We start from the raw sequence: 25,871 nt of genomic DNA, 5'->3' as shown, positions 1-25,871 counted from the left end.
CAATTAACTTCATGGTATGGTGGGTTGCTTTACAACCACGAACGCCAATCAGTTAACCATGCGTTCCAGTGTCCACCGTCTAATTTGCCGTTTAACTAGAGGTCACGTGGCTTCCTGACCGGGGGACGCGCCTTCAGCGATGCATCAATTTTATCGAGATTAGATCTTAATTAGGGCGGCCGAGCATTTACCGCTGGTGCTTGCAGACTATGACAGGTTAATTAGTTTGGCAACTACCTCGCAGTCTATCTAGGTTCGGACAATGCTGGATCAATGGAAAGAAAAGACAAGCATTGACAGGTTGAAACGTCAACAAGGAATTTATTATAAAGAAAAATAAATAAACAGAAGAACTTTTTATGTCCTTGTGGTGAAAATAGGTAAATTCAAATCAATCAAAATAATTTCAAATAAATAAAGAATTAAACAGACAATGATAGAAAACAGACAAAGAGCAGATGCTTATCACTTTGCCTTACTTTACAATTAAACGTGAGACAAGGGTACCCAACAGATCATTCAGGGGGGAAAGAAATCCGGTCTCGGCTAACCAAGGCATAAGTTGTCGTACGTCAAATAGAATGTCTCAAAAGTGTGTGAGCATGCCTTGGTCCACTGCCAGCGCCCTGCCTCGTCGTGCACCCACCTGAAAACAGGCTCAAACACCAATTGGCGTCACGTCATCTCCTCCAGGAAGCAGGGACGCCAATAATCAGGTACGAGCAGAACCAGCAGGAACGGTGCAACAGTCACCCACCATCAGGAGCCACAAGAAGCCGCAACCAACAGACAGCTGTAAGGAGCTGTAATATGCTGTAAGGAGCTGTAAGAAGCTGAGGAACTGTGAGGAGATATAACCAGCTGTCACCAACTGTCACCAGCGGTCAGAGCTGCAAGGCTGTAAGGCTGTCGCCAATTCACCTGTCGACTGTCTGTCGCCGGCTCACCAACGGACTGTCTGTCACCAGCTCACCAACCATCTGTGTGTCACCAGCTCACTAACCATTTGAATGGAACAACTGACTGGAGCTGAAAATAACCATCACCCAGCTGTCACAAAACTGTCAGGAAAACGGTCGTCCCGTCCTTTTTATAGGCGACCAGTCTGGGCGGAGTCTCAAGCAGATTTCAGCCAAATCCACCTTGCCTATTGGCACATTGTTGCACGTGACCAACTGTCAACCTCGCGATTATTCCTTCCTCGTTCAGCCTGACATGAACAAGAGGCAGCCAGCATCTATAGAGCTGCCAAACAGGGCGTCAAAAGTCGATGGAAAAAGGTGGACGTTAACGTCGGCGAAAGAGGTGGGCGTCAAACGTCAATGAAAGATTGGTGGGTGAGGTAAATGATCCACAGCTGTATTTGACCATCAGAATAACTGCTCAGGAAAAGCCCGCGGTGTGCTTAATCAAATGTCCTGTAAGTCTAAGGTGTAAATAAATTGTCCACCTCCATGCCAATGTGTCCTGATGGAAAGGGGGTAGGTGAGTCTCTGTTGGGCTAACGGCTATCTCTCGCATGCATGAACGTATCGTAAAGAGGAAAAGGCCATCCCACAAGAAAGTTCGATACCCTTCTCCAATGTATCAAAGTTAGAATCCCACCAGCCATGGGAATGGGTCTGTCCTGGACATGCATTTATGGAAATAAATGTCTGAGGACCTAATGTTTGTATGCATTCGTCGGTGGGTTAAGGAGGGAGGAGAGAAAGCAAGGAGAAGGAGCAAAGAGGGGTGGGAAAGTGAGGAAGAGGGAAGCGCGAGAAAGGGGGGATGGGGAGAGAGGAGGAGAGAGAGAGCGGTGGGAGGGGGAAGAGAGAGGAGGGAAAGGAGGGAAGTGAGAGATAGGAACAGAGGGGATAACGACAGAGAGAAGGGAGAGAAGAGAGGGGCGAAGGAGGGAAGAGCAAGGAAGCGGTGAGGGGGTGGTGAAATGGGGGGAGGGTGGGAGGAAGAATCGGTTTGATCCTTCCATCGACCCATCCATCCCCTCACCCATCCCATCCATCCCTCTATCCCAGCCATCCCTTCCCTCCATCCATCCTTTCCCACCACCCATCCTTCCCTTCCTTCCATCCCTTCATCCCATCCATCCCTTCCCTCCATTCCTTCCTTCTTTCCATCCAACCATTAATTAGGACCAACAGGCTTGACGCCACACGATGCTGCTGGGCACAACACAGGCAGGTGGTCGTGCAAATGGACAGTGCAGCTAAGTGGCTTAAGCACTCAAGGAAGCACTCCAACAAAAAGGTTGATAAAGAACGGCTTGCTTGGCAATGTCAAACATATCCGAAACGGATAAATGAACACTTTTCTATTTTTATTGTTTAGCACTCAGAACTGCTGCTTAGTTCACTTGTGGAGCTTAAATTTTGTAATTCGGTTTAGTTTAAGAGATTCTCGAGGTTATGGCATGTGCGGAAATGAAATAAAGCCACAAACACTGGCATCTCCGGGCGTTTATAAGCATTGCAATATATCCAGTGATTCGTAGGTATGATGACCAGGCATTCAATGATACGAGTGAGGAAAGTGAAGAAAATAAACACTTCATTGTTCATTAACCATTGTAGCCTATTCCAACTCAAGGCATTGTTAAGCAGGCTAAACAAAATGGCGAAATAAGATCCCAGCGAGGGAGAGTGAGGTAACCAGGATGCACCTGATAAAGGATGTAATTAAATAAGGCCGTTAATCATCTTCAAAAGGGGTGTTTTAATTAACCCAAACACCCAATTTTTTAGTCATACATTTCCAAGGAGAACCCTTAATATGCGTGCAACATTTCAGGCTGCTAGGTTTCATGGTTTTGGAGTTGTGGAGGAGACACACACACTGACACACTCTGACATTTATTAGCATAGATAACTATTTGCATTACATCCAGAGTAATTAATCCAGACTATAAAGGAGAGTTTGAAAAATATAATTAGTTCTATCCAAATTTACCTTAAGCCACATTAGCACTGGAGAAGTCACTGTCAGCTTGTCCTCATGGACATGAACTCCTCCTTCAGTTCTGAAAAAAAAAAATATATATATATATATATATTAAAGAAAATCCACAATAAATCTCAAATAAGGCACAGCTTAATTGATACAAAAATAGAAAAGGTAGAGCTCGGGTGAAAAGTTAATGGTGGGGTGTTTAGAAAATTTTCAATCTTCAGAGGAAGAATACATACAATGCACAATGTTTATGAAATCACAATGAAAAGCTTTTCTTAGGTGCTTTATGCAGCTTTCTTTGGCTAGAAGATCAGCAGGGTTAATTCTAAAGATCCTAGTTACCTGGAGATAATTGATTTGGTGAGAGCTGATTGGTTGGTCACTCCATTTACAGGTTAGCGACATGACTGCTATTAACTTTGCAGGTGGGCCATGTTTGGAAGCCTTGGTGGTGTGCGTTTGTCTACACTGTCGCTGATAACACCAAGCAGCGATGAAACCGGTCCGGCAGCTGAACGGGTGTGTATCATTCAGAATCTAATGTATCTACTACTTCTGAATGTTTTGCAGCTGTAGAGGAACCCAGGTAGGGTTTGAAACAGCATAGGGCTTACCATATACAACTTTTCATGGTTGCTTTATGCAGCTTTCTGCTTTAGAAGTGTTCGCTATGCCTACAGACCTAAGTCAAGGCGGGAAATGAGACCTCGACTGCCGGGCATTTGACATCAATGGCTCAGCCGGGTCAAGGGTCATGTGAGCTCGCCATGCCCTCGGGTCGGGCCATCACCCAAAAGTGAGCGAGTGGGGAGGGGCGAAGTACGTCGCGGCTTGAGATGGAGGCCAGGCGTGATAAAAGCGCACGCAGTGGTACTTAAGCAGGAGATGCCCAGGACAAACACCAAGAGGGTGCGCTAATCTGCAGAGCTGCTAGGTGACACTCCGCCTCCACCCAATCTGCCATGCCTCACTTGCTGGTGTCACACCTGCCCAGAAGGAGCCATGTCTCCTCCTTGCCACACACGAAGCTGGACATTTCTTCTGCTACACAACTTATGGGTTTGAGCCTCAAAAACCCTGCTGTCTTTGCGGCGACACAAGTGTGTTTGAGGCCTTAAAGATAAGGTTATTAGGGAGCCCTTTGCTTTTATGGACTGTTCGAGGGCATGTATTCAGTGGGGGTTAATTATTATTGGGTTTTTAAATTTTTGTTGCGATTGCTTGCTTTGTGTATACGTGATCTTGGTTACACCACACTATGAATACACTTGGTCTTTGGCTAATCCTGCTCACTTGTGACGGTTTCATCTGGCAGCTTGGGGGGAAATCTGTTTGAGGTCGAAAATTGGCCGCGGTATTGAACTGCTGAGGTTTCGGTATCACATGGAAATTTAGTTACAAGGTGTTTACATTTTTTTTTGTCCAATACATACATATATATATATATATATATATATATATATATATATATATATACATATACATATATATATATATATATATATATATATATATATATATATATATATACATATACATATATATATATATATATATATATATATATATATATATATATATATATATATATATATATATATATACATATATACATATACATATATATATATATATATACATATATACATATACATATATATATATATATATACATATATATATATATATATATATATATATATATATATATATATATATATATATATATATATATAAACATATATATAAACATATATATATATATATATATATATATATATATATATGATTTTGAAGATAAAATAAAATCGATTACTGGGACGAAAGTTTTAAAAGTCTAATGTTTCAAGCTTTCACTCAAGCCCATCATCGAAGACAGGATTAAAAAACAAAAATGGTGCCATTTCTACATAACATGGAGAGATTGATCATCCTGAATGATAATACCTAGATTGACGTGAATTTATCAATTAACTAATTACTTCCTTGATACATTCTGTGAAAGTGCTTGAGTTAATTAGAACGTGCAGTGTGTTTGCAGATGTTTGAGCTGGTGACGGAATGCTTGATACGCCGGGTATAAATCGATATGTCTATTGATTGAATTGCCATTCGAATACCAAGCCGCTTGCAGCTGTCTGGATGTTCATTTGTGCGCTTGGCCAATCACCTCAGCCTCAGTGAACATAAATTGATAGTCTTGTCCAATGCTGTGCATTGCGACCTGGGAGAGTAGATCCTTTCTACGTACAGCTAACTGGTGTTCGTGCAGCCGCCTTGTCTTGAGTCTCTTTGAAGTTTCTCCAATGTAGTGGGCTGTGCAATTACTGCAACTTATTTCATAAATGACAGATGATTTGTCCTCCCGATTCAATCGGTATTTCGGTTGCATGATCCTGCGTTTAATGGTAGCCTCAGGTCTATGTGCGATGCTGACTTAAAACGGGACTAACAGGCGAGCGGTAGCTTCTGATATGTGAGTCACGTATGGAAGGGCACGCCAAAAGTTTGGTTTGGGTTGTGTAGACTCACTGTTTACCTTCCTCCACATACACTTGTTCTCAAAACTGTTGGGGTAACCGTTTGAATGGAACAACTTTCAGAGAAAGTTCCTTTCTTCTTTTTTTGGCTTCAGGAATAACTGCAGTGTGTTTCGACCCCTAGGAGAAGGGTTCGCAGGCAATTTCGCTTATGAGCCACAGGAGGGTCAACACCATAATGTAGCTCGTAGAATGTGGTTGGCATTGGTTGCCATCCTGTATATGGTTGGTTATCTGCAGCTCCCGGATTGCCTGGAAACCATAACATCCAAGAACGCCAGCCGTTGACCTGCTTCCTCTTCCATTGTGATTTGGATGTCGGGAAAGACAGCGTTGAGTTGCTCTTTGAAAGTGCTCATTATATCTCCTTGTATGATGACGAAAGTATTGTTCCGAATTTGGGAATTCGATTGCACACAACATTCAGGTTCCTTTAGTCAGTTATGTCAAGAAGTGCTTGTTCCCGAGATAGCTCACCTTCCATTGTTTAATAGGCAGAAATCAATTAAGTGCGCTGCGTGATTCAATTTAATAGTTAGGGAGCGATCATAACACAATGGAGACGCCCCTCCCCTTCTTCTGCAAAGAGGAAGAAGAGCCCTCCCGTCCCGTGATTCATGACGTCAACAACTCCCTCCCACCCGTGGTTGAGGGGGGGATGGAGCACGAGGGCATGAGTCACGCCAGGAGCGGGGGAGGGGGCGGATGGACACTCTGCTTTGTTCGGGCTAGCTTTCAGTAGAGCTTCGGCTTCTGCTTTGGCTTGGCTTGGGTTAGGGAGGAGGCTTTTGGAAGGCTTTCTGCTTTGGCTTGGCTTTTAGTAAGCTTTCTGCTTTGGAGGCTTTTTGAAGAGCTTTTTGCTTCGGCTTGGCTTTTCAGCAGACCTTCGCGTTCTGCTTGGCTCGGTTCACTTTTTGGGCTCTGGCTTGGTTCGTCGAAGAGAGTCTGCTTTGTTAATCGGAAGAGAGTTGAGCTGGTTGCTCGGCTCAGAGTTCTTGGTTCGTGTTGAGAGAGGCTTTGTTCATCGGAAGAGAGTTGAGCTGGTTGCTCGGCTGGCTCTTCTTGGTTCGTGGAGCTCTTTGTTCTCCGCTTGGTGCGACTCATCGGCCTCATCTTGGAGATGGTTCTTCGAGATAGTGACGCATCGACGGGAAGGATCGGTGCCTCGTCTCACCAGCACGTGTTCGGAAGTGCGAGAGGATTCGCTGGAGCTCGGGAAGGATCGCGGCTCACGGCGATTGGATCCAGCTCGCTCTCGCTGGAGCCCGGGTTTGAGCAGCTTGAAGACCACATGAGGTGGAGAGGTTCGAGATAGGTTCTGGGTTTCGGCTCATCTGTTCCTCCGAGCTGGAGTCCGTTATTAAAGGCATCAGCCACCATTTCGTGTGTGTGTGTGTGTGTGTGTGTGTGTGTGTGTGTGTACGTGTGTCGGTGGGCCCGTCTAATAAGTAGGAAACTGTTAAGTGCTTTGTGTACTGTAAATGATTGCATTGCATTTCGTATAGTTGGTATAGTTCTGCTCTTACGTGCTTCCCTAGTTCCCCATTATTATTAATAAATACCCCAATTGCTAAATGTTTTCAGCTCGTCGCGTTGATTCTTTCATTGACTGAGCATTTCGTGTGTTGGTAGTTAGCCGTTGGTTTGCCGTAAAAGGGGGACATTCGGACCGACGGTTCTCGGCGATTAAGCTGCTCGGAATCGCGCACGGGACAGGCTCGCTTAAGCGGCTTGTTCCGTACGAGTTCAGTCGAGGGTGGAATACCCCGGTAGTTGGATGACGTGGGTATTTAGGTAAATTGAAGATTGGCAATCGACCCGACCCCACGTGGTCTGCCCATTGGCGCATTTCGGTTTTTGCACAAGGACCCGTCGACCTCGGAGTTATCCGGGTGGCGATCTATATTCCGGGCAATCGGTCGGGCCGACTCGACTTGTGGCTCCATCAGAGCGGTCGGCTCGGGGCCGACGCACCGGCACCGTAACAGTATCATCAACATATCGCACCCACAACTTCAGTCGATAGCAAACATTGATTCGAGTCGTTGCTGTACAGCTTCCGCTAAGATCCCTGATATTGGTGATCCCATCGGCAATGCCTTTTATTTGTTCGTAAACTTTTCCGCTGAATGTAAAATACGTTTTCAGACAAAAGGCAAGCAGCTCCACGAGGTGTGTAATCTTCAGGCCCTTGTTCGTTTCAACGTAACAAGAAATCAATAAACTTTCCAGTGTTTCCTTCGTCAATTTTTGCGGGATTGAGGTAAACAATGAAGTTACGTCGAATGACACCATCACCTCTTCGGGTTGAAGCTGGATGTCTTTAAGCGTTCGGAGAAATTGTTCAGCAGACATCACTGTTGTTGGAGCTCCATCAAATGTATCCGATGATGCTCCATCAAATGATAAATGGCACCGTATGTGATCTTTAATCCTGTCTCCAATGATGGGCTCAAGTGAGAGCTTGAAACGATAGACTTTTAAACCTTTTGTCACAGTGATCGATTTTATTTTATCTTCAGGTATGGTGCCTGGGATGAAAACCTTTTCTTCCATTCACAATAATTTCGGGCATGAAGCGCGTTGTACTGCTCGCCAGTGGGAGACATTTGCCTTGCATGAAGCCTCGACATATGGACAATTATCATTTCTTCATAACTGTTTCAGAGGACGTCCTACCAAAAAAATTTTCATACAAACCACCTGTGAATATCGAATTCGGAAGACAGATTGCCAAACAGAATGGTTCGAGTTTTAATCCAAGATTGCCATTTGATGTTACAAAAATACAAAGTTATAATTCAACAGAGGAAAGAAACCTGCCAATGTACATTGAATACAGACATCATGAAGCGGTTGGAAGAACAAGCCGTGTACTCAGCATGAACAAAAGGAGAATAAAGAATACTTGTGCTTCACAGAAAGATAATCAATTCACAAATAGAAACAACAGACGATAAGAAGCATGCCATCTGACAATGTGTATCTTCTCTCCTCACTTCGCACAAACCTCATCAAATTCTAACTCCGAACGAAGTCGATGCCATCCGTACCCTCAAAGCGGATTCAAATATTGTCATTTTGTCAGCTGATAAAGGCAGAGGAGTAGGAGATTGGGACCGTGGTCGGTGCAGAGCGTTGGTGCTGCTTAAGCAGTCTCCTTGGCTATTGGGCACAATCCTGGATGGGTCGCCACTCTGACACAGTATACCAGCATGCTGGCACTCATTTTGTCGACCTCGGAAGGATGACAGGCCGAATTAACCCCACCTGGTATTAATTAAACGGCTGAGCGGGATATGAACTCAGGACTCTCGATTCCCAAGCCCACCACCCTAACCATTAAGCCAACACCAGGCATATAAAGGCAGAGCTCCTGTAATTATGGAAAATAAATAAATATATCAGAAGTTAGAATAAGGTCATGACCCCACCCTTCACCTGGGGCTTATAAAAGGCGGAGCCGCCCACTCTCTTCTTTGCTCTACTTCACTCTCTTCTTCTCTGCGCACGTTGCCACTAAAGTTGCATTTTGGCCTCATGGTGCATTATTCTTCAAATAATATGAAGTGAAAATTTGAATAATGATCAGACAGTAGTATAGGCAATTCTCAGTTTCTGAAATTTTTTGTCTAGTTTCCTTATAACATGACAGACGTTGAACAAACAATGGAAATGCAGAAAGTGGTATATACCCACACAATGGCAAATACGTCTGAAATTTTAATCCCTGTAAATAGCTTTATTGTTCAAAGAAATTGAATTGTGCATGTGTAGTTCTGATTTCACAAGCAGAAGCACAAACCGCAAGCACGTACTTAAACTCTGGTAAGTCTCTGTCAAACTGGACGTTCACTTCATGCTGCACGTTAAGATCACCATCGATAAGAACCATTTTGACCTGCAAGAAAGAAGAAATCTTACGAAGTATTTTGACAAATAAACTCCTTTGATTTGGAATTTATTAACCACAATTACCCAGTGGTCTCACAAATGAAGAAAATAAAATCACATCGTTTCACTTCGGCTTTAAAGGGCAGGATACCTTAAATTCTGAATACTTGCACTCACTGCAATCATGTCGGGCTCAAATGAGTAAACAGTAAACATGGTTAATTTATGTTTGAAGTTTATATTAAAAGCATTTATCTTATAAAATCCCACTTCTTCATATTCCCTGCATGGAGATATGATGTGCTTGTGGTCCATTCATCACCTCTTGAAAATGTGTAACAAAAACCTCAATTATTGATGTGTGCTTATTTCACTGACCTTGTTTAATTCCCAAAACTTTCCGGATGCATACTGTTCAAAAACGAAAGGTACAGGTAAAAGTTCGTGGGTGAGCAAGGACAATGGGTTATCGGGAAAGCAGTCGAAGAAAAACAACAAACACACCACGAGGGATATGGAAGACACGATCATTCAAATATAGCAGGAATGGATGGACGATTGAACAATGTGCTGCTGAGTGGCCACCTTAAAAGATATAGTCTAGTGAAGGCACTACAAACTGTGTCCGTAATCAATAACGAAGAAAACAACACAATAAAACAAAACCAATTTTAAAAAACAACCAAAAACATTCTTCCAAAAATGAATGAAAAAGCAAAAAAAAAACAAAAAAAAAATGACAAATTAGAATAATTTTCGAAAGACTCAACTTGTTAAGATTCAAAAGGATACAAGAAGGCAGGATGGATTGAAACCTTGAATTGAAAATGAGTCAATGTTTGGAGGAAACGAGAGGAGGCATTTTTAACAATGCAGAGCCTAACATGCTTTAATGCAGAATTGATATCAATTTCATTGCTGTGCAAAGCTGTGTGCGTGCGTGCGTTGTAATTTTTTAATGCCTTACAATGAACAATGCAGACTGTAGTAGATCTATCTAAGTGTGGACCAACATGATGAGGAACAGGTGTAGCTAGCTTGGACATAATCCACATTCAAGGTGTAAAATCAACTTGTCAAATTGGAGATAAAAATGTTATGTGGATAAATTGTACAACTTTGTTAAACTGTGCCCAGACACGCTTGCCAAGTTAGTTGGCCTTGCAGTACACCACAGACTATGGTCTCGATTCGCCAGCTCAAAATGTGACCAAGACCACCTGTGTACGCTAGTCGAGACCAGATACTGAGGTTTGCTGCAAGGCCTCAGTGAAATGCTGTGAATATTATCTTGAAAATTTTTTCAGGGACCACAGATGTTGCAAAGAATGTGTGCATTCTTCACTTGCTATGATGAGACAAACTTTAATATTCACACTTGCCTCGAAGCTGTCTCGTCTGGGTTTGAATCTCAGCCCAGCTATAAACTGTCATACCAGTGTTTCACAGACTGGGTGATTCATCAATGTGTGTGCTGTCCCTCAGATAGACGTTAAATGGACGTCCCATCTGCCAGCACGAGTCGGTGGATGTTAAAGATCCCACAGTGTCCTTCACGAAGAGTCGGCGAGCCATCAGTGGTACCATGGACAAATTACAAATTCCTGACCCAGCTACTTAATCGAACGCCAAACCTGGCCAGCCGATTCATGAAAGCAGAATGTGGGAATAATTGTGGCCATTAAAGAAGAAGAAAAGAAACAAGAAGAGCAATTTTAATACTGAAACTTGAAAATATAAGTCGACAACAATGGGTCAATGTATATGCCTCCGCCCACATTCGATGTGAATCCACCTTTACGTTCAATCTCAATTAAAGGTTACAAGAAAAATTAAAGATCGCATGAGACAGCACGAGAGAGAGAAAGGAGAGAAAGGTAGGAGAGATAACATCAGATGCTTCCAACTGAAGTTATGGTCTGAAAAATGATTTCCTCTTGAAGGATGCACGACCTTTGACTTTTGGAGCCCAAAATGGAATCAATCAGTTCATCTTTGTTTTACATCCATAATTGTACCAGTTTGGTTGAAATCCCTTTAATGGATCAGAAGTTATCATTGTAACAACAAACACAAACTACATTGGGTGGGCAGACACACGGCCAGAGGGATGAACAACCCCAAAACATGCTTCTGGCCTTCAGCTGCAGAGGCAAAAGATAAATAAAAGATAAATGGAGAACTTTCGATTGCAGAATATCTCCGGGGTATGTAGATTACGCTGGATGAACGATCTATCATAAAGTAGATTTGCATGTGGACTCACTCACACACATATGCAGACTGATTAACTACAGCCTCTACCCTTAGGGCAAGGTTAATAAATGCCTCATGTGATAGGAAACCAAAAAAATGCTGAAGTTGGAATATTTGCAAAAACTTTCACTCAAAAGACAAGATCCAAAAGATCAAGTGGACACACTCTACAGGCTGGGATTGGCCGTGTGACTGTGTGCAAAACGTATCTGCTGACAGGGAACGCAGCCATTAGCCACTTTGAGCACATTGTAATAGTGTGCCCGTCCTCGCTCAACGCCGGCGCGTTCACATCGGCTGTCGACAACATTGGCTACAACAGAAACAAGTGCACATGGATCCTTCCACGGGCAGGCATCTGACACTGAGAACCTTGGGACTGAACAAACGGGTGTATCTCTCAACAGGTAGAGCATAGAAAGTCACCAGTCCACCAGACAGCTACACACTTGTACTTTTGATCACTCCAGTCAAGAAAGAACTTCCGGTCCCAGAAGTACCGGTCTCATTCAATGCCATACCTGATGACTGAAGCAGCGGTAAAAAGAGTACAGGTGGTGTGGACATGTCGGTAATGTCGTTGAGGCAAACGTAAAGCAACATGCAGATATGTAGGTGACAAGGGTCATCTCAGGTCAAATTTAATGTCATTATTGTAATCCTTGGGGTTGATTTGGAAGGGGAGGAGGGGTGTTAGAGAACATTAAAATGTCGTCAAACAATTTCTTCGAGTGATTCTGCCCATGCCCTCATACCAAGGAACCTCCATGGGCAGCAATATTGGAAAAGCGCAGCCACAGAAATAATCCGCATAATGTGTGGAATATGTGTGCCAAGTTTCATGCTTGTATCATAATGTGCATGATCCACATATCAACTGCACTATAGGTAGGTACTCCATGACACGGCAATGATGAAGCAGTCCTCAAAGAAGACAGATTTAAAAATTCCCAAGGATACGAGAATGCAATGCCCTCCTCTTTTCAAAACAAACTTTGCAATATTCATTGTGCAGATGCGAATGCAAGCAGATGGGACAGCCACCTTAACAAACCCAAATAATGATAGCTGGCAGACATGCTCTTTGGTGCAATGTCCCTCCTGCAAAGCGCCAAGAGGATTTCATAGCAGGACTAGGACTTGATCCCAGACTAGATAACTCAAAGAAGAGTACACAACTTCGAAGTCTTCCTACAAGATCTTCTTCAGTCTTAAGGCGCTGTCACACCTTGACGATTTAGCCAGCAATGACAACGTATAAAAATGTATGTAAAACGTTGGCGAACGCTGAAATTTTGATGTTTTTTTTTTTTTAAGTTTTGGTCGTATTCATAACGTGTCGGTCATATGCGTAACATATTAGTAACGGGCACAGAACGTTTCGTTGTCTTATAGATAACTTATACCAACAAATGCTTAGCCTGTTGTCGGCGTTCACAACCTATGCCCAACGATAGTTTAACTTGGGCATAGGGCGCTGCACGTATCGCCGACGAACTCATGGCGTAGCCTGTTAAAAACCTGCCACATGCCAATTTAAATCAGAACCGCCTGAGAATTGAAAGTGTCAACATCGCAGTCACAACTTGACGATTTAGCCAGCGTATGCCGACCTATGAAAAATGTGTCTAAAACGCTGGCACAAGTCGAATACGGTATGGGTAAGTTGTGTATACGTGAAGAGCACACTGAAAAACGATGAAGTACGCTGTCATATTTCGTGGTACGTTTAGTACGTCGTAAAATTTCAAGCATGCTGAAAATTTTACAACGTACTCGCCGTATGGCTCACACGTTCCGCTACGCTGGGAATAAGTTGTAGGCACGATATGCGATCGTTGACACACGTCGACACAAGTTCCTTGTAAGTTACTCATAAGTCGAAACACGTCGAGGTAACGTTTAGCATACCCGAAACTTTTTTTCTCCTTCAAGGAACATTTTCTTTTTTCTCCTTGGCTCCGTGAAGGCACGTGACGAAATATCTGAAGTTGTTGTTGTTGTTGTTGTTTTTTTATTTTTTTTTTAGTCTATCACGAATTTTAAAATATATTCGGACATTCGCTTTTAAGTTTCGACGTCGACGTGACAATATCCTCAAACAGAAAATATTCATAGAGGAACTAAGAATAAGACATGAGCAAACCGAAGAGGCAATCGGACGTGACGTAACGGCATGTGCCAAAATATCAGAAGTTATTGTTGTTGTTTTTTTTTTTTTTTTAAACGCTGCCTATACGCCATTATACGGTAGCTGTAAATTAGAAACACGTTCAGCAAGTTCTGTGGTCGTCCGGAAGACATCCATCAAATACATCTACATACGTCAATATGCGTTGGAGGTACGTTACACATAGGTTCAAAATAAGTTTTGGGTAAGCTAAGCATTACCTCGACGTGTTTCGACTTATGAGTAACTTACAACTAACGTGCCTCGACGTGTGTCAACGATCACATAACGTGCCTACAACACGTTACTCATCAGTTATAAATAAGTTTCGGGTACGCTAATCATTACGTCGACGTGTTTCGACTTATGAGTAACTTACACGTAACGTGTGTCAATGCGTGTCAACGATCGCATAACGTGCCTACAACTTATGGCCAGCGTAGCGGAACGTGTGAGTCATATGCTGGCATACGTCGTAAAATTTCAAGCATGCTAAAATTTGAGGACAACCGCAAAGTACAACGATGAAAGCCAGCGTACTACAACGTATGGCAGTGTTTTTCAGCGTGCTCTTAATGTTATCAAAACTTACCCATAACGTATTCAACGTGTGCCAGCGTTTTAGCCCAATTTTGCATACGTCGGCATACGCTGGCTAAATCGTCAAGGTGTGACAGGGCCTTTATGCAGAAGATGAAGGTGGTTCAAGGAAATGAGGAAGAGCATGGGTACCTTGATTCAAAAACTAAGCCACATGTTGGTTCAACAGTTGAGGTGGCTGGCTTAAGGTCTTGAATTCGAAGCCACTGCCGAGCATTGAATTAACACCAGGTGGGGTTGACTCAACCAGTCATCCTTCCGAGGTCAGTGAAATGAGTATAACAGTGCACTGGTAATAGAGGGCACTGCATCAGTGGCACAGCTACACCCCCAGAAAATGATGCAACCAGCAGCTGCAGGCTGCACACGATAGCTAGCTATTCAAAAGTTGGAATAACATGAAGCCAGTGCTCCACTCCCATTTCCAAGTCAGAGTGCGAGTGTGCTGCAGGTGCCCATCCTGTTTGAGGGGAAATACTGTTGTGGGCCAGGGTTCGGTGGCGATAAACGACCACCAGGTGGAGCAGTGGAGTCGTCTCCCACCGAACACCCGGAATTTAGGTCGTGACTCTCGGATAAGTCCGAAGGTCACGGGTCCCTTAGTGGACCGTGGTCACCAATATTTTGGCGGCGTGGGGTAGGGTTAATTGCCTAATTTCAATATACCTAAGTATCCACGTCATCCAACTACTGGGGAAAACCACACCCTCGACCGACTTTGTCCGAACCGAGTCGCTATCACCGACTCGGATCCGGCGTAATCGAACGGAAGCTACCAAAGCCACGCCGGACCAAATGAACAATTTACGGCACAAACGGCCTCATTAATTCTCAATACGCACAATGCTAGGCCAATGGGAGAAAGCACAGAAAACGAGCTGGTACATTTAACAGGGGGTTTATTTTACATTAATCAGGGAGGGGAGACACAGGGCAGAGTTACTGAATATGCAGGCAATGTACAATGAGCAAAAGCACTTAACAATTCCACTTATCAGACTGGCACCACGCACGCGCACGCATGCACGCACGCACGCACGCACACGACCCCGCCGGGCCTTTATTTCGGCCTTTCAGCTCGGAGGGAAGGCGAGCTGAGGGCATGGGCCTATTCGGGTACCTCCCCGCCTCGTGCGATTTCACCGGACCCGCACTTGTGGAGCTCGGAGTCAGTGACGGAAACGGGGATCCCAGCTCGAGCGCTCCAACACAAACCACCACGGTGGGACTCGAACCCACGACCCAGAGTCCACGAACCCACGACCTGGCTGCTCGGTCACCACCACCACGAGGAGCCACCGCAAAGGACCGCAGACCGCTTGAACCACGACCGCAGACCAAAACCAATCGCCCCAATGACTGCTCACCACTCGACTTATCCTTCCCCTCCACCGTGGGTCGAGGGAAACGCTGTGAGGTACTCGCCTCTGGATTGGACGAGGGGTTGTCGGGCGACTCGTGGCCGCCGTTGATTGGACGAGCTCACGGTGGGCGGAGGGAAACTCACCCCTGTACGTGACACGATGCATGTGGGCGATGGTGCATAAACGAAGGATGAAGATTTCAAGATATAAAAAAAACCTAACTATAAAAGTAACTCGTAGCGCACACACGAAATTCCTATTAGACAGGAGGGATTCTAACTATACACATACTTATCGAAATAACTGAACTACGGGAACTCTGGCTGTTTGTGTGCACAAGGTTTCCAAATCCGTAACAATACTTCCTACAGTTTCTTTTTAACATTTGGACCAAAATGATGGATTCAGAGACTTCTAACGATGGTATTGGTCTCCTGGGATTCCCATAAATTGATTTTGCAGGATTAATCTTGGAACAAGGCCACAATTGGTTTTTCAAACTTGTGGGGTCACCTCTCAAATCCACGGTGACAAATAAGAGCTCTCCTGAAACTTTTGCAGCACATATGGAAGCGGGACCAGGCCAATGATGCTGTGCGGAATCATGCCACTAAATGGCGGTTTAAGGTGACGTGACTGACCACCACTAAATGGCGGTTTTCGGTGACGTGACTGGCCTCCACTAAATGGCGGTTTTCAGTGACGTGACTGGCCGCCACTAGATGGTGGTTTTCGGTGACGTCAAATGGCAGTTTTCGGTGACGTGACTGGCCGCCACTAAATGGCGGTTTTCGGTGACGTCAAATGGCGGTTTTTTGGTGACGTGACTGGCCTCCACTAAATGGCGGTTTTCGGTGATGTCAAATGGCGGTTTTCGGTGACATGACTGGCTGCTACTTAATGGCGGTTTTCGGTGAAGTGACTGGCCGCCACTAAATGGCGGTTTTCGGTGACGTCAAATGGCGGTTTTCGGTGACGCGACTGGCCACCACTAAATGGCGGTTTTCGGTGACGTCAAATGGCGGTTTTCGGTGACATGACTGGCCGCCACTAAATGGTGGTTTTCGGTGACGTGACTGGCCGCCACTAAATGGCGGTTTCGGTGACGTGACTGGCCGCCAATAAATAGCGGTTTTCAGTGACGTGACTGGCCCCCACTAAATGGCGGTTTTCAGTGACGTGACTGGCCCCCACTAAATGGCGGTTTTCGGTGACGTCAAATGGCGGTTTTCGGTGACGTGACTGGCCGCCACTAAATGGCGGTTTTCGGCGACGTCAAATGGCGGTTTTTGGTGACGTGACTGGCCGCCACTAAATTGCAGTTTTCGGTGACGTTTCAGGCTGATACTAAATGGCAGTTTTCGGTTACGTCAAATGGCGGTTTTCGGTGACGTTACTGGCTGCTACTAAATGGCGGTTTTCGGTGACGTTACTGGCTGCTACTAAATGGTGGTTTCGGTGACGTTACTGGCTGCTACTAAATGGTGGTTTCGGTGACGTTACTGGCTGCTACTAAATGGCGGTTTTCGGTGACGTGACTGGCCTCCACTAAATGGCGGTTTTCGGCGACGTCAAATGGCGGTTTTCGGTGACGTGACTGGCCGCCACTAAATTGCAGTTTTCGGTGACGTTTCTGGCTGCTACTAAATGGCAGTTTTCGGTTACGTCAAATGGCGGTTTTCGGTGACGTTACTGGATGCTACTAAATGGCGGTTTTCGGTGACGTTACTGGCTGCTACTAAATGGTGGTTTCGGTGACGTTACTGGCTGCTACTAAATGGTGGTTTCGGTGACGTTACTGGCTGCTACTAAATGGTGGTTTCGGTGACGTTACTGGCTGCTACTAAATGGCGGTTTTCGGTGACGTTACTGGCTGCTACTAAATGGCGGTTTTCGGTGACGTTACTGGCTGCTACTAAATGGCGGTTTTCGGTGACGTTACTGGCTGCTACTAAATGGCGGTTTTCGGTGACGTTACTGGCTGCTACTAAATGGCGGTTTTCGGTGACGTTACTGGCTGCTACTAAATGGCGGTTTTCGGTGACGTTACTGGCTGCTACTAAATGGCAGTTTTCGGTGACGTTACTGGCTGCTACTAAATGGCAGTTTTCGGTGACGTTACTGGCTGCTACTAAATGGCAGTTTTCGGTGACGTTACTGGCTGCTACTAAATGGCAGTTTTCGGTGACGTTACTGGCTGCTACTAAATGGCAGTTTTCGGTGACGTTACTGGCTGCTACTAAATGGCAGTTTTCGGTGACGTTACTGGCTGCTACTAAATGGCAGTTTTTGGTGACGTTACTGGCTGCTACTAAATGGCAGTTTTCGGTGACGTTACTGGCTGCTACTAAATGGCAGTTTTCGGTGACGTTACTGGCTGCTACTAAATGGTGGTTTCGGTGACATCAAATGGAGGTTTTCGGTGACGTGACTGGCCACCACTAAATGGCGGTTTTCGGTGACGTGACTGGCCACCACTAAATGGCGGTTTTCGGTGACGTGACTGGCCACCACTCGATGGCGGTTTTCGGTGACGTGACTGGCCGCCACTAAATGGTGGTTTTGGTGACGTGATTGGCCGAATAAACAATGTAAATTTGGCTTGGAGACATCCGACTGTGGAGAGATGCGATTTATGGAAGAGGACGGAGACGGACACGGACACGGACGGACATGGACACACGATAACGTATCGATAAACTGAGTGAGGAATCGATCACTTTTCCGAGGGACTCTGCATCGGTGTCGTTGAGACCGACAAGATCCCCTTAATATTGGAGCTCACAAGCAGTGAGTGTTCCCTCACATCAGGATTATATAATGTAAAATATTGTTGCGGATTCGCGCCCGCCGGCGTGCGAACGGCCACGTAACTCGAATCGCGGCACGTCGCCCACCGGACGGACAATCCAGTCGTGACCCTCTCGGACTAACGCCGGGAACTAGTCACGGGTGGACCTTTCGGCCTCACCACGATCGTGCCAATCGGCCCCCCGCGTGGGATAGGGTTGCTCGCCAAATTCGACCTACCTAAGTACCCACACGGAGGGTAGACCGGGCGATCGCACCTCGCCGCAGGTCGACTTCGGACACGGGCCACTTTAAGCGACCCGTTCCGTACTATCGGGATAACCGAGCGGTGTTATCGTCGGCCCCGACGGTTCGATTAATTATCGGGCGTTTTAGCCCACGACCAACCCTTTACGTGAAGTAAGATGGAGATTCAATACAGGAAAAGACGAAGCGAAACGGGAAAACAGTTCAACAATAAGCACATTTATTTCGCGATGAACGGAAAGCACACATATACAATTACACCAAAAGCAAATGTAAAAGGAGAAGAAACACACAATATTACACAAAAAGCAAATATAAAAGAAGAAGACAATGCAGAGCTATCCGACTACCGAGCACACGGCAACACTTATACAATTTTACTTCACAGACGGCGCCGACAACACATATGCCCAAAGCAAAAGAAAAGGACCACCCTCGAGGATGAGGGGGGTAGGCGGGCCTGGGGCCGAGACCGCGTCGGGCCTACCCGTCTGATGATGAGACGCAAAGTGGCGGTGGCGCCCCAACTCCGCGGGCCTCGCGGACAGTGTCTGGTAGGGGGTGGGAAAGGGGCTCCCTTGTCGCACTATCTCAGCGCGGGGGGGAAACAGGAGGGGGTTGTTGATGCTCGGGGGAAAGGAGGATGTCTCCCTGTCTCGGGTCCCGCGAGGAGCGTCTCCACCACGACCTCGGTTGCGCCGCCGGCCTCTCCCTCCGCAGTTCCCCGAATCCGACGCGAGCACCCCCTCAACCGCCTTCGCCGCCTCTCCACAGCTTCGTCCGATCGCCCTCTCCGTCTCCTCTCTTGACTCGTCCCAACTCTTCACTGGCTCCGCGAACTCCCAACTCAACTTGACTGACGAACGCGGCCCCTTATATGCCCCGTGGCTTCGCCCCTTCACCTTTGACCCTTTACCTCCGACCCTTCACCTCTAACTGGCTCCCCATTGGACCGAGGAAAAGTGGGCGTGAATGCTTTTTGATCCATGAATTTGCATATAGCGACCACACTCCAACGCCCTGGAGGCGGGGCCATAATCGCCCCACGCTCACCGATAGGACGGAACAGAAGTGGGCGTGAGTCGTTTTTGATCCGTTTTCTTCGGAAAGTCTGTGATGTTTCTGAACACGCTGCTCGGTGCGCGCCCTGCACGAGTCCAGCATCGGTGCCCACAAGTGGCGCAAGAATGGTGGTGATGCGATGGTGGCGAGTTGTGACGGTAAAGGTCGTGGCTGTTGTTGTGAAGCGGCGTTGTGGTTGGTGGTTGTTGTGTGATGGCTGTTGAGACGTGGTTGGTGGTGGTAGTAATGGCGGCTGGTCCAAAATAAAGATAGTAAAAGAAAAACGGCTATCCTGAAGAGTCGCAGCCCGACTGAATGACATTTATTCCCTCGAAACAACGGGTTTGGGCCTAACTACACATATACTTAGAGATATCTCACCTAAGGGACCTGAATGGTGGTTTGTGAATTTCGTCAACCACAACAATATACACTTTTTAAAAAATCATTGCATTACTGAAGCACATTCGTCTATAAGCGCTTAGGCGGTGTATAACGCCGGTGTAATATTCCATAAATACATTCGGCAGAAACTCCGTTGTTTCCATTCGTGATCATTTCATTGAAAGAAAGAACAAAAGTTTATTCTGTATTATAGAAACTTATTACAAAATGGGAATAATTAAAGGGGAGGAGTGAGGTGTCGGGTGAACGATAAAAATAATCAAACAAAATAACATGGAATCAAAATTAATTAATCGGAGTGAAAATTAAACACAGTGATAGTTGGGACAAACATTCGTGTTTACCTGTTGTGAACTCAGATCCAACCCCAAGGTGTAACCAACGTTCGCCATGCCGGACGCAGGACGAGAACTCGAATACCGAGCGATCAAAAAGCGACGTACAGGATGAGAAATTTGATTTTTTTTTTAATTTCTTTTTTCCAGACAGTCGCTTATCACAAAAAAAAATGTACATCACGAACGAGAATACAAGAAAACACGAGCTTCTCGCTCGTCAGATAACGCTTTTCCCATTCCATTTAAAATGGTCATAATTAGAGACCCTAATTGGTCGTGACGAGCCAGGCAAGATACACTCGACAGATTCAGTGAAAACGTTTTCACGTTCTGAGGTGACTGACGTGCGTCAACGACCTACCGCGTATTACACTATCATGGCCGACTCGTATTGTGTGGAGAAAAACCTGCACAGGAAGGCCAATAACCATTAAAATAGCTGCAGTACTCCTGGCCGCTCACCTGGTGGTGGCTGCAGAAGAAAACGAGGGAACCACTGGGAGGTGTGAATGACCCACAAAATATGTAACCAGAGAAGAAAGTAAATACCTTTGGATGTTTTTGTTTTTTTTGAATGCCCTGTGCCAACTTTGGTACGTCACGAATGATGAAGGTTGTGGTCAAGTTTCATCAAAATTGTGTGTGTAGTTTCTGAGAAGAAAGGAAATACCAATTTTTTTTTTTGGTGGGGGTCAGACCTGCTGCAGACTCCCCTAAGCATATATCAGTTCTTCCAATATGTTCCAAAATACTGGAGAGAATTGCTTTATACACAATTATTCCAATTCCTTGACAAACATAATATTATTTCCCAGTCACAGTATGGATTCCATAAAGATTACTCAACATCTTTGGCATTAATTAATCTTTAATTAAGATTAAATTAATTAATTAATTAATTAAGGCCCGGTCACACCTTGACGTTTTAGCCAACGTATGCCGATTTTTGAATTTTTTTTCTAAAACGCTGGCACACGTTGAATACGTTATGGGTAAGTTTTGATAAGATTGAGAGCACGCTGAAAAACACTGCCATACGTCGTTGTACGTTGGCTTTAAACGTTGTACTTTTCGGTTGTCCTCAAATTTTTTCATGCTTGAAATTTCACGACGTATGCCGGCGTATGACTCACACTTTCCGCTACGCTGGCCACAAGTTGTATGCACGGTCTGCGATCGTTGACAGACGTCAACACATGCTACTTGTAAGTTAATCATAAGTTGAGACACGCCGAGGTAATGTTTAGCGTACCCGAAACTTATTTCTAACCTATGATTAACGTGTTGTTGGCACGTTACGCGATCGTTGCCACACATCGACAGACGTTACTTTTAAGTTACTCATAGGCTGAAAGACGTCGGTATAATGGATCGTCCTTGCGTCAGCGTCCACGGCCACGGCCAGGACACTTATTTGCAGCATTCTTCAAACTTTTCTTCGGCATGACGAGGATGTTCACACTTCGATGTCAAGCTTGGCTATGATTCCAATTGTCCATCGGCAGCGTCTATTTAAAATAGTCGAGTTTGAGCGTTTTAACACGTTCAGAAGAAACGCTTCAAATTTCCAAACCCCAACGTCTAAAAACAAAGGCGAGTGACAGCAATTTAAATTGTTCATTGAAAACAATGAAACTAGCTGAGTGGTACCGTTTAAAAGTCGTTGAGTGTAAAAAAAATCCAATTGTTGAGCGCAAGCGTCTACTTCCAATAGTGGAGATGCAGCCATTTAAATCATTGAGTTTATCATTTAAATCGTTAAATCGTTAAACGCAAGGACGATCCATCATAACCCACACCCTCCCCCTCACACTCACCTACTACTGCCAACATGAACAAACTACTACTAATACTAATACTAATACTGATACTAATACTGATACTGCTGACATGGACATCGACTCAAAAACACTGTTGGGTTCCCCTTTTATGAGCAGAATTTTTATATACCAATTCCCAAAACCGCTGGGAACACGTCTTGATATGGCAGTTGTAAGCTAGAAACACGTTAATTTATTTATTTTTGTCGACCGGAAGACGTCATTGGAATACGTCTACATACGTCGATGTGTGTTGGGACTACGTAAAGAATTGGTTCAAAGCACGTCAAACATAAGTTAGAAATAAGTTTCGCGTAAAAAAGACATTACTGCGACGTGTTTCGACTTATGAGTAGCTTATAAGTAGCTTTTGTGGACGTGTGTAAGCATCCGCATATCGTGTGTAAAACTTATCCCCATCGCATGCGGAACGTGTGTCATACGCCGAGTATGTCGTAAAATTTTGAACATGTTTAAAATTTCTTGACGTACTCTACTTACTACGACGTATGATAGCGTACTTTAGCGTTCTACTCACGTATACCAAACTTACTCATACCGTATTTGACGTGCCCCCAACGTTTTAGACACATTTTTCTTAGGTCGGCATACGCTGGCAAGATCGCCAGGGTGTGACCGCGATGTTGACACTTCCATTTCTACGGCAGTTATGATTCGAATCGTTGTGCGTCAGCCTTTTAATAGGCTACGTCACGACATCGTCGGCGATGCGTGCAACGCGCTATGCCTAAGTTAGACTATCGTTGGGAATCGGTTGTGTCGGCCGACAACAGGTTCAGCATTCATTGGTATAAGTTATCGAAAACACAACGAAACGTTCTGTGTCGTTACCAATGCGTTATACATAAGACCAAGTCGCTATGAATACGTCCGAATCTTTAAAAAAAAACATCAAAAGTTCAACGTAAGCCAGCGTTTTACATACATTTTAATACGTTGCCATCGCTGGCTAAAACGTCAAGGTGTGACCGGGCCTTTACCAATGGAATAATTGATGCATTGGAAAAGAATTCTCATGCCATTGGTGTTTTTCTTGACTTATCTAAAGCTTTTGACACCATTAATCATCAAATATTGTCATCCATGCCTGGTGTTGACTTAATGGTTAGGGTGGTGGGTTTGGGATCCCAGGATCCTGAGTTCAAATCCCACTCGGCTGTTGAATGAATACCAGGTGGGGTTGATTCTGCCTGTCATCCTTCCGAAGTCAGCAAAATGAGTGCCAGCTTGCTGGTGTACTGTGTCGGAGTGGCGAACCGTCGAGGATTGTGTCAAAGAGCCCAGGAGACTGCTTCGGCAGCACCAACACTCTGCACAGAGTATGGTCCCAATGGATGGATGGATTGTCATCCAAGTAATTCTACTATGGAATCAGGAGTGTTGCACATGACTGGTTTTCTAGTTACCTTCGCAATCGTTCTCAATACACTATTTATCAAAGTTTAAGGGAGTTACCTGTGGTGTACCCCAAGGTTCTTTACTTGGTCCATCATTGTTTATTTTGTATGTTAACAAAATTCACAAATCTACTGAATTGCTTTCTTTTCTTTTATATGCCAACGACACAAATAATTTGTATTGTGATCAAAAAAATCTGATTCTTTATTTCATGTTGTAAATGAGAATCTCTTCAAAGTAAGTCGTTGGTTTAAAGTTAATAGATTGTCTGTAAAGTCAAACAAATGTAATTATATTGTCTTTAATAAAAACTTAAAGTGTACTGATTTGACTACTGCTAATGTCCGTATCAATTCCCATTCAATTGAAGAGACCAAATTTATCGGGGTATGTAGATTGGTTCCAAACTTTCTTGGAAATATCAGTCAGGAAATTGCAAACATTCGCAAAAATTATTGGTATAGTCGATTGATTGAATCATTTGCTCCCAAATACAATACTTAGATTGCTTTATTGTTCTATGGTACTTCCATATCTGTCATACTGCAATTTAGTCTGAGTAAATACATTTCAATCACATCTAAATAAATTGGTAACATTGCAGAAAAAAAAAATCATTCGAATCATATCGGGCGAACCTCCAGGAACGAGTACAAACCAATTATTTCATTATTTAAATCTTCTGAAATTGTGCGGTCTCATAATATCAGCAAAGTATTTTCATGTATCAACGAATGAATAGACTACTTCCTTCTAAATTTTGTGATCTTTTTGAATTTAATTATGAAATTCACAAGTGTGATACCAGATTCGCCACTGATATGCAGTACATTTTCCGAAACACAAAACCCTTGCTTTTCAACATAATATTCGCTTCTCTGGTCCCAAACTATGGAATTAATTGCCAGATCGTATTTTAAAATCTCCGTCTTTGACCAATTTCATTCAAACTTAAGCAATATTTTCTCTCGCGCTATTGTACATAGGTTATTTAAGAAATCTATTGAATATTTGTCCATTGAATGTTCACACTGGTGCTTTACATTTATTTATTGATCTACTCATTCATCCTGTGAAATTGTTTGCCCATGAATTATTTTTTGCCATTCATACCATGAATTCACACCCCCCGTTAGACTCCCTTAATGAGCACAGATTTTGATGTGGTAAATATACCTTCGTTAGGCATCAGATATGAAGCTTGTTGCCAAGTTTCATCAAAATAGTGTGTTTGGTTTAAGCGATAATGACTGGAAATGTTTACGGACTGACTCAATCAACATTCGTCACTATGATGCACACGCAAGTATATTACATCACACTTGGAGTATTGCCTTACAATGATGTAGTTGATCATGTGCCAGCTCTTGGATGGATGGTGCTGCCAGGTTCCTTGAAGGACGTCATGGTGGGAGAAGAGCGTGTTGGTGATAACCAATACAAGACTGGTGCAAAGTTGGAGTAGCATAAGGCCTCGATCATTACACTCACCAAGTCCATTATGGCCAATGATATAGGGCCAAGTGATGGTATCACAGCTGACCTGAGTGTTGCTTGTCGGTGACTTCAGGATTCGGTTACCCTTTGGAACTTTAGGCAGGGTGTCAGTGAGCTGGGCATTAAAAACAAAAAAAGAAGTCTTCTCCTCCATAGGACACTAAAAGGTTGGTGCGTAAACACTGATGATAGTGGCGTCATCTGGGCTTCAAGAAGGAAAATGAGGGTAATGCTTCTGGGCATTGACTCCATTATTGTGTGAGGGATCACAAGTGAGTACTTGACCACTCACTTGTGATATATCCCCATCTAAAAAGGCTGAACTCCTTCAAATCCTTGGTAATCCATGCTTGTCATTTGGATACATTTACATAATTTTATAAGGAATGACAGAATCAACACATAACTTGACGGACTCATAGATAAGTCACTATCTCATCTGCTGACTCAGATGAATCTATGGAGGAGGAGCAGGAGGAGGAGATTGGGACCAAATT

At 44.3% G+C, this 25,871-nt stretch overlaps 1 protein-coding gene across 9 annotated transcripts in view; it reads right to left on the bottom strand.

Annotated features, from left to right (window-relative positions):
• XYLB (xylulokinase) overlaps positions 1–21,907 on the bottom strand; it is a 123,281-nt gene extending 101,374 nt beyond the window's left edge. For 2 of the 9 annotated variants that reach the window (XR_015056011.1, XM_085872895.1), the window contains exons 1-4: positions 20,645–21,901; positions 9,765–9,797; positions 9,311–9,393; positions 2,953–3,022 (exon numbers count right to left, since the gene is read on the bottom strand). Coding sequence is in view for 7 of the 9 variants with exons in the window: in XM_085872895.1 (XP_085729021.1) it covers positions 2,953–3,022; positions 9,311–9,393; positions 9,765–9,797; positions 20,645–20,692 (234 nt within the window). In the remaining 2 variants the exon portion in view is untranslated. Of the gene's footprint in view, positions 1–2,952; positions 3,023–9,310; positions 9,394–9,764; positions 9,798–20,644 lie in introns of all 9 variants that reach the window. The other 7 variants (XR_015056010.1, XM_085872891.1, XM_085872894.1 and 4 more) reach the window with 7 other exon arrangements.
• Positions 21,908–25,871: the final 3,964 nt, after the last annotated feature.

This window comes from Eptatretus burgeri, chromosome 3, assembly GCF_056783735.1.
Source record: "Eptatretus burgeri isolate ZD-2024b chromosome 3, Ebu_testis_v1, whole genome shotgun sequence".
NCBI classification, from domain to species: domain Eukaryota; kingdom Metazoa; phylum Chordata; class Myxini; order Myxiniformes; family Myxinidae; genus Eptatretus; species Eptatretus burgeri.
Note: the sequence above shows the minus strand (reverse complement) of the source record. Positions and strands in the feature narration are given on the sequence as shown.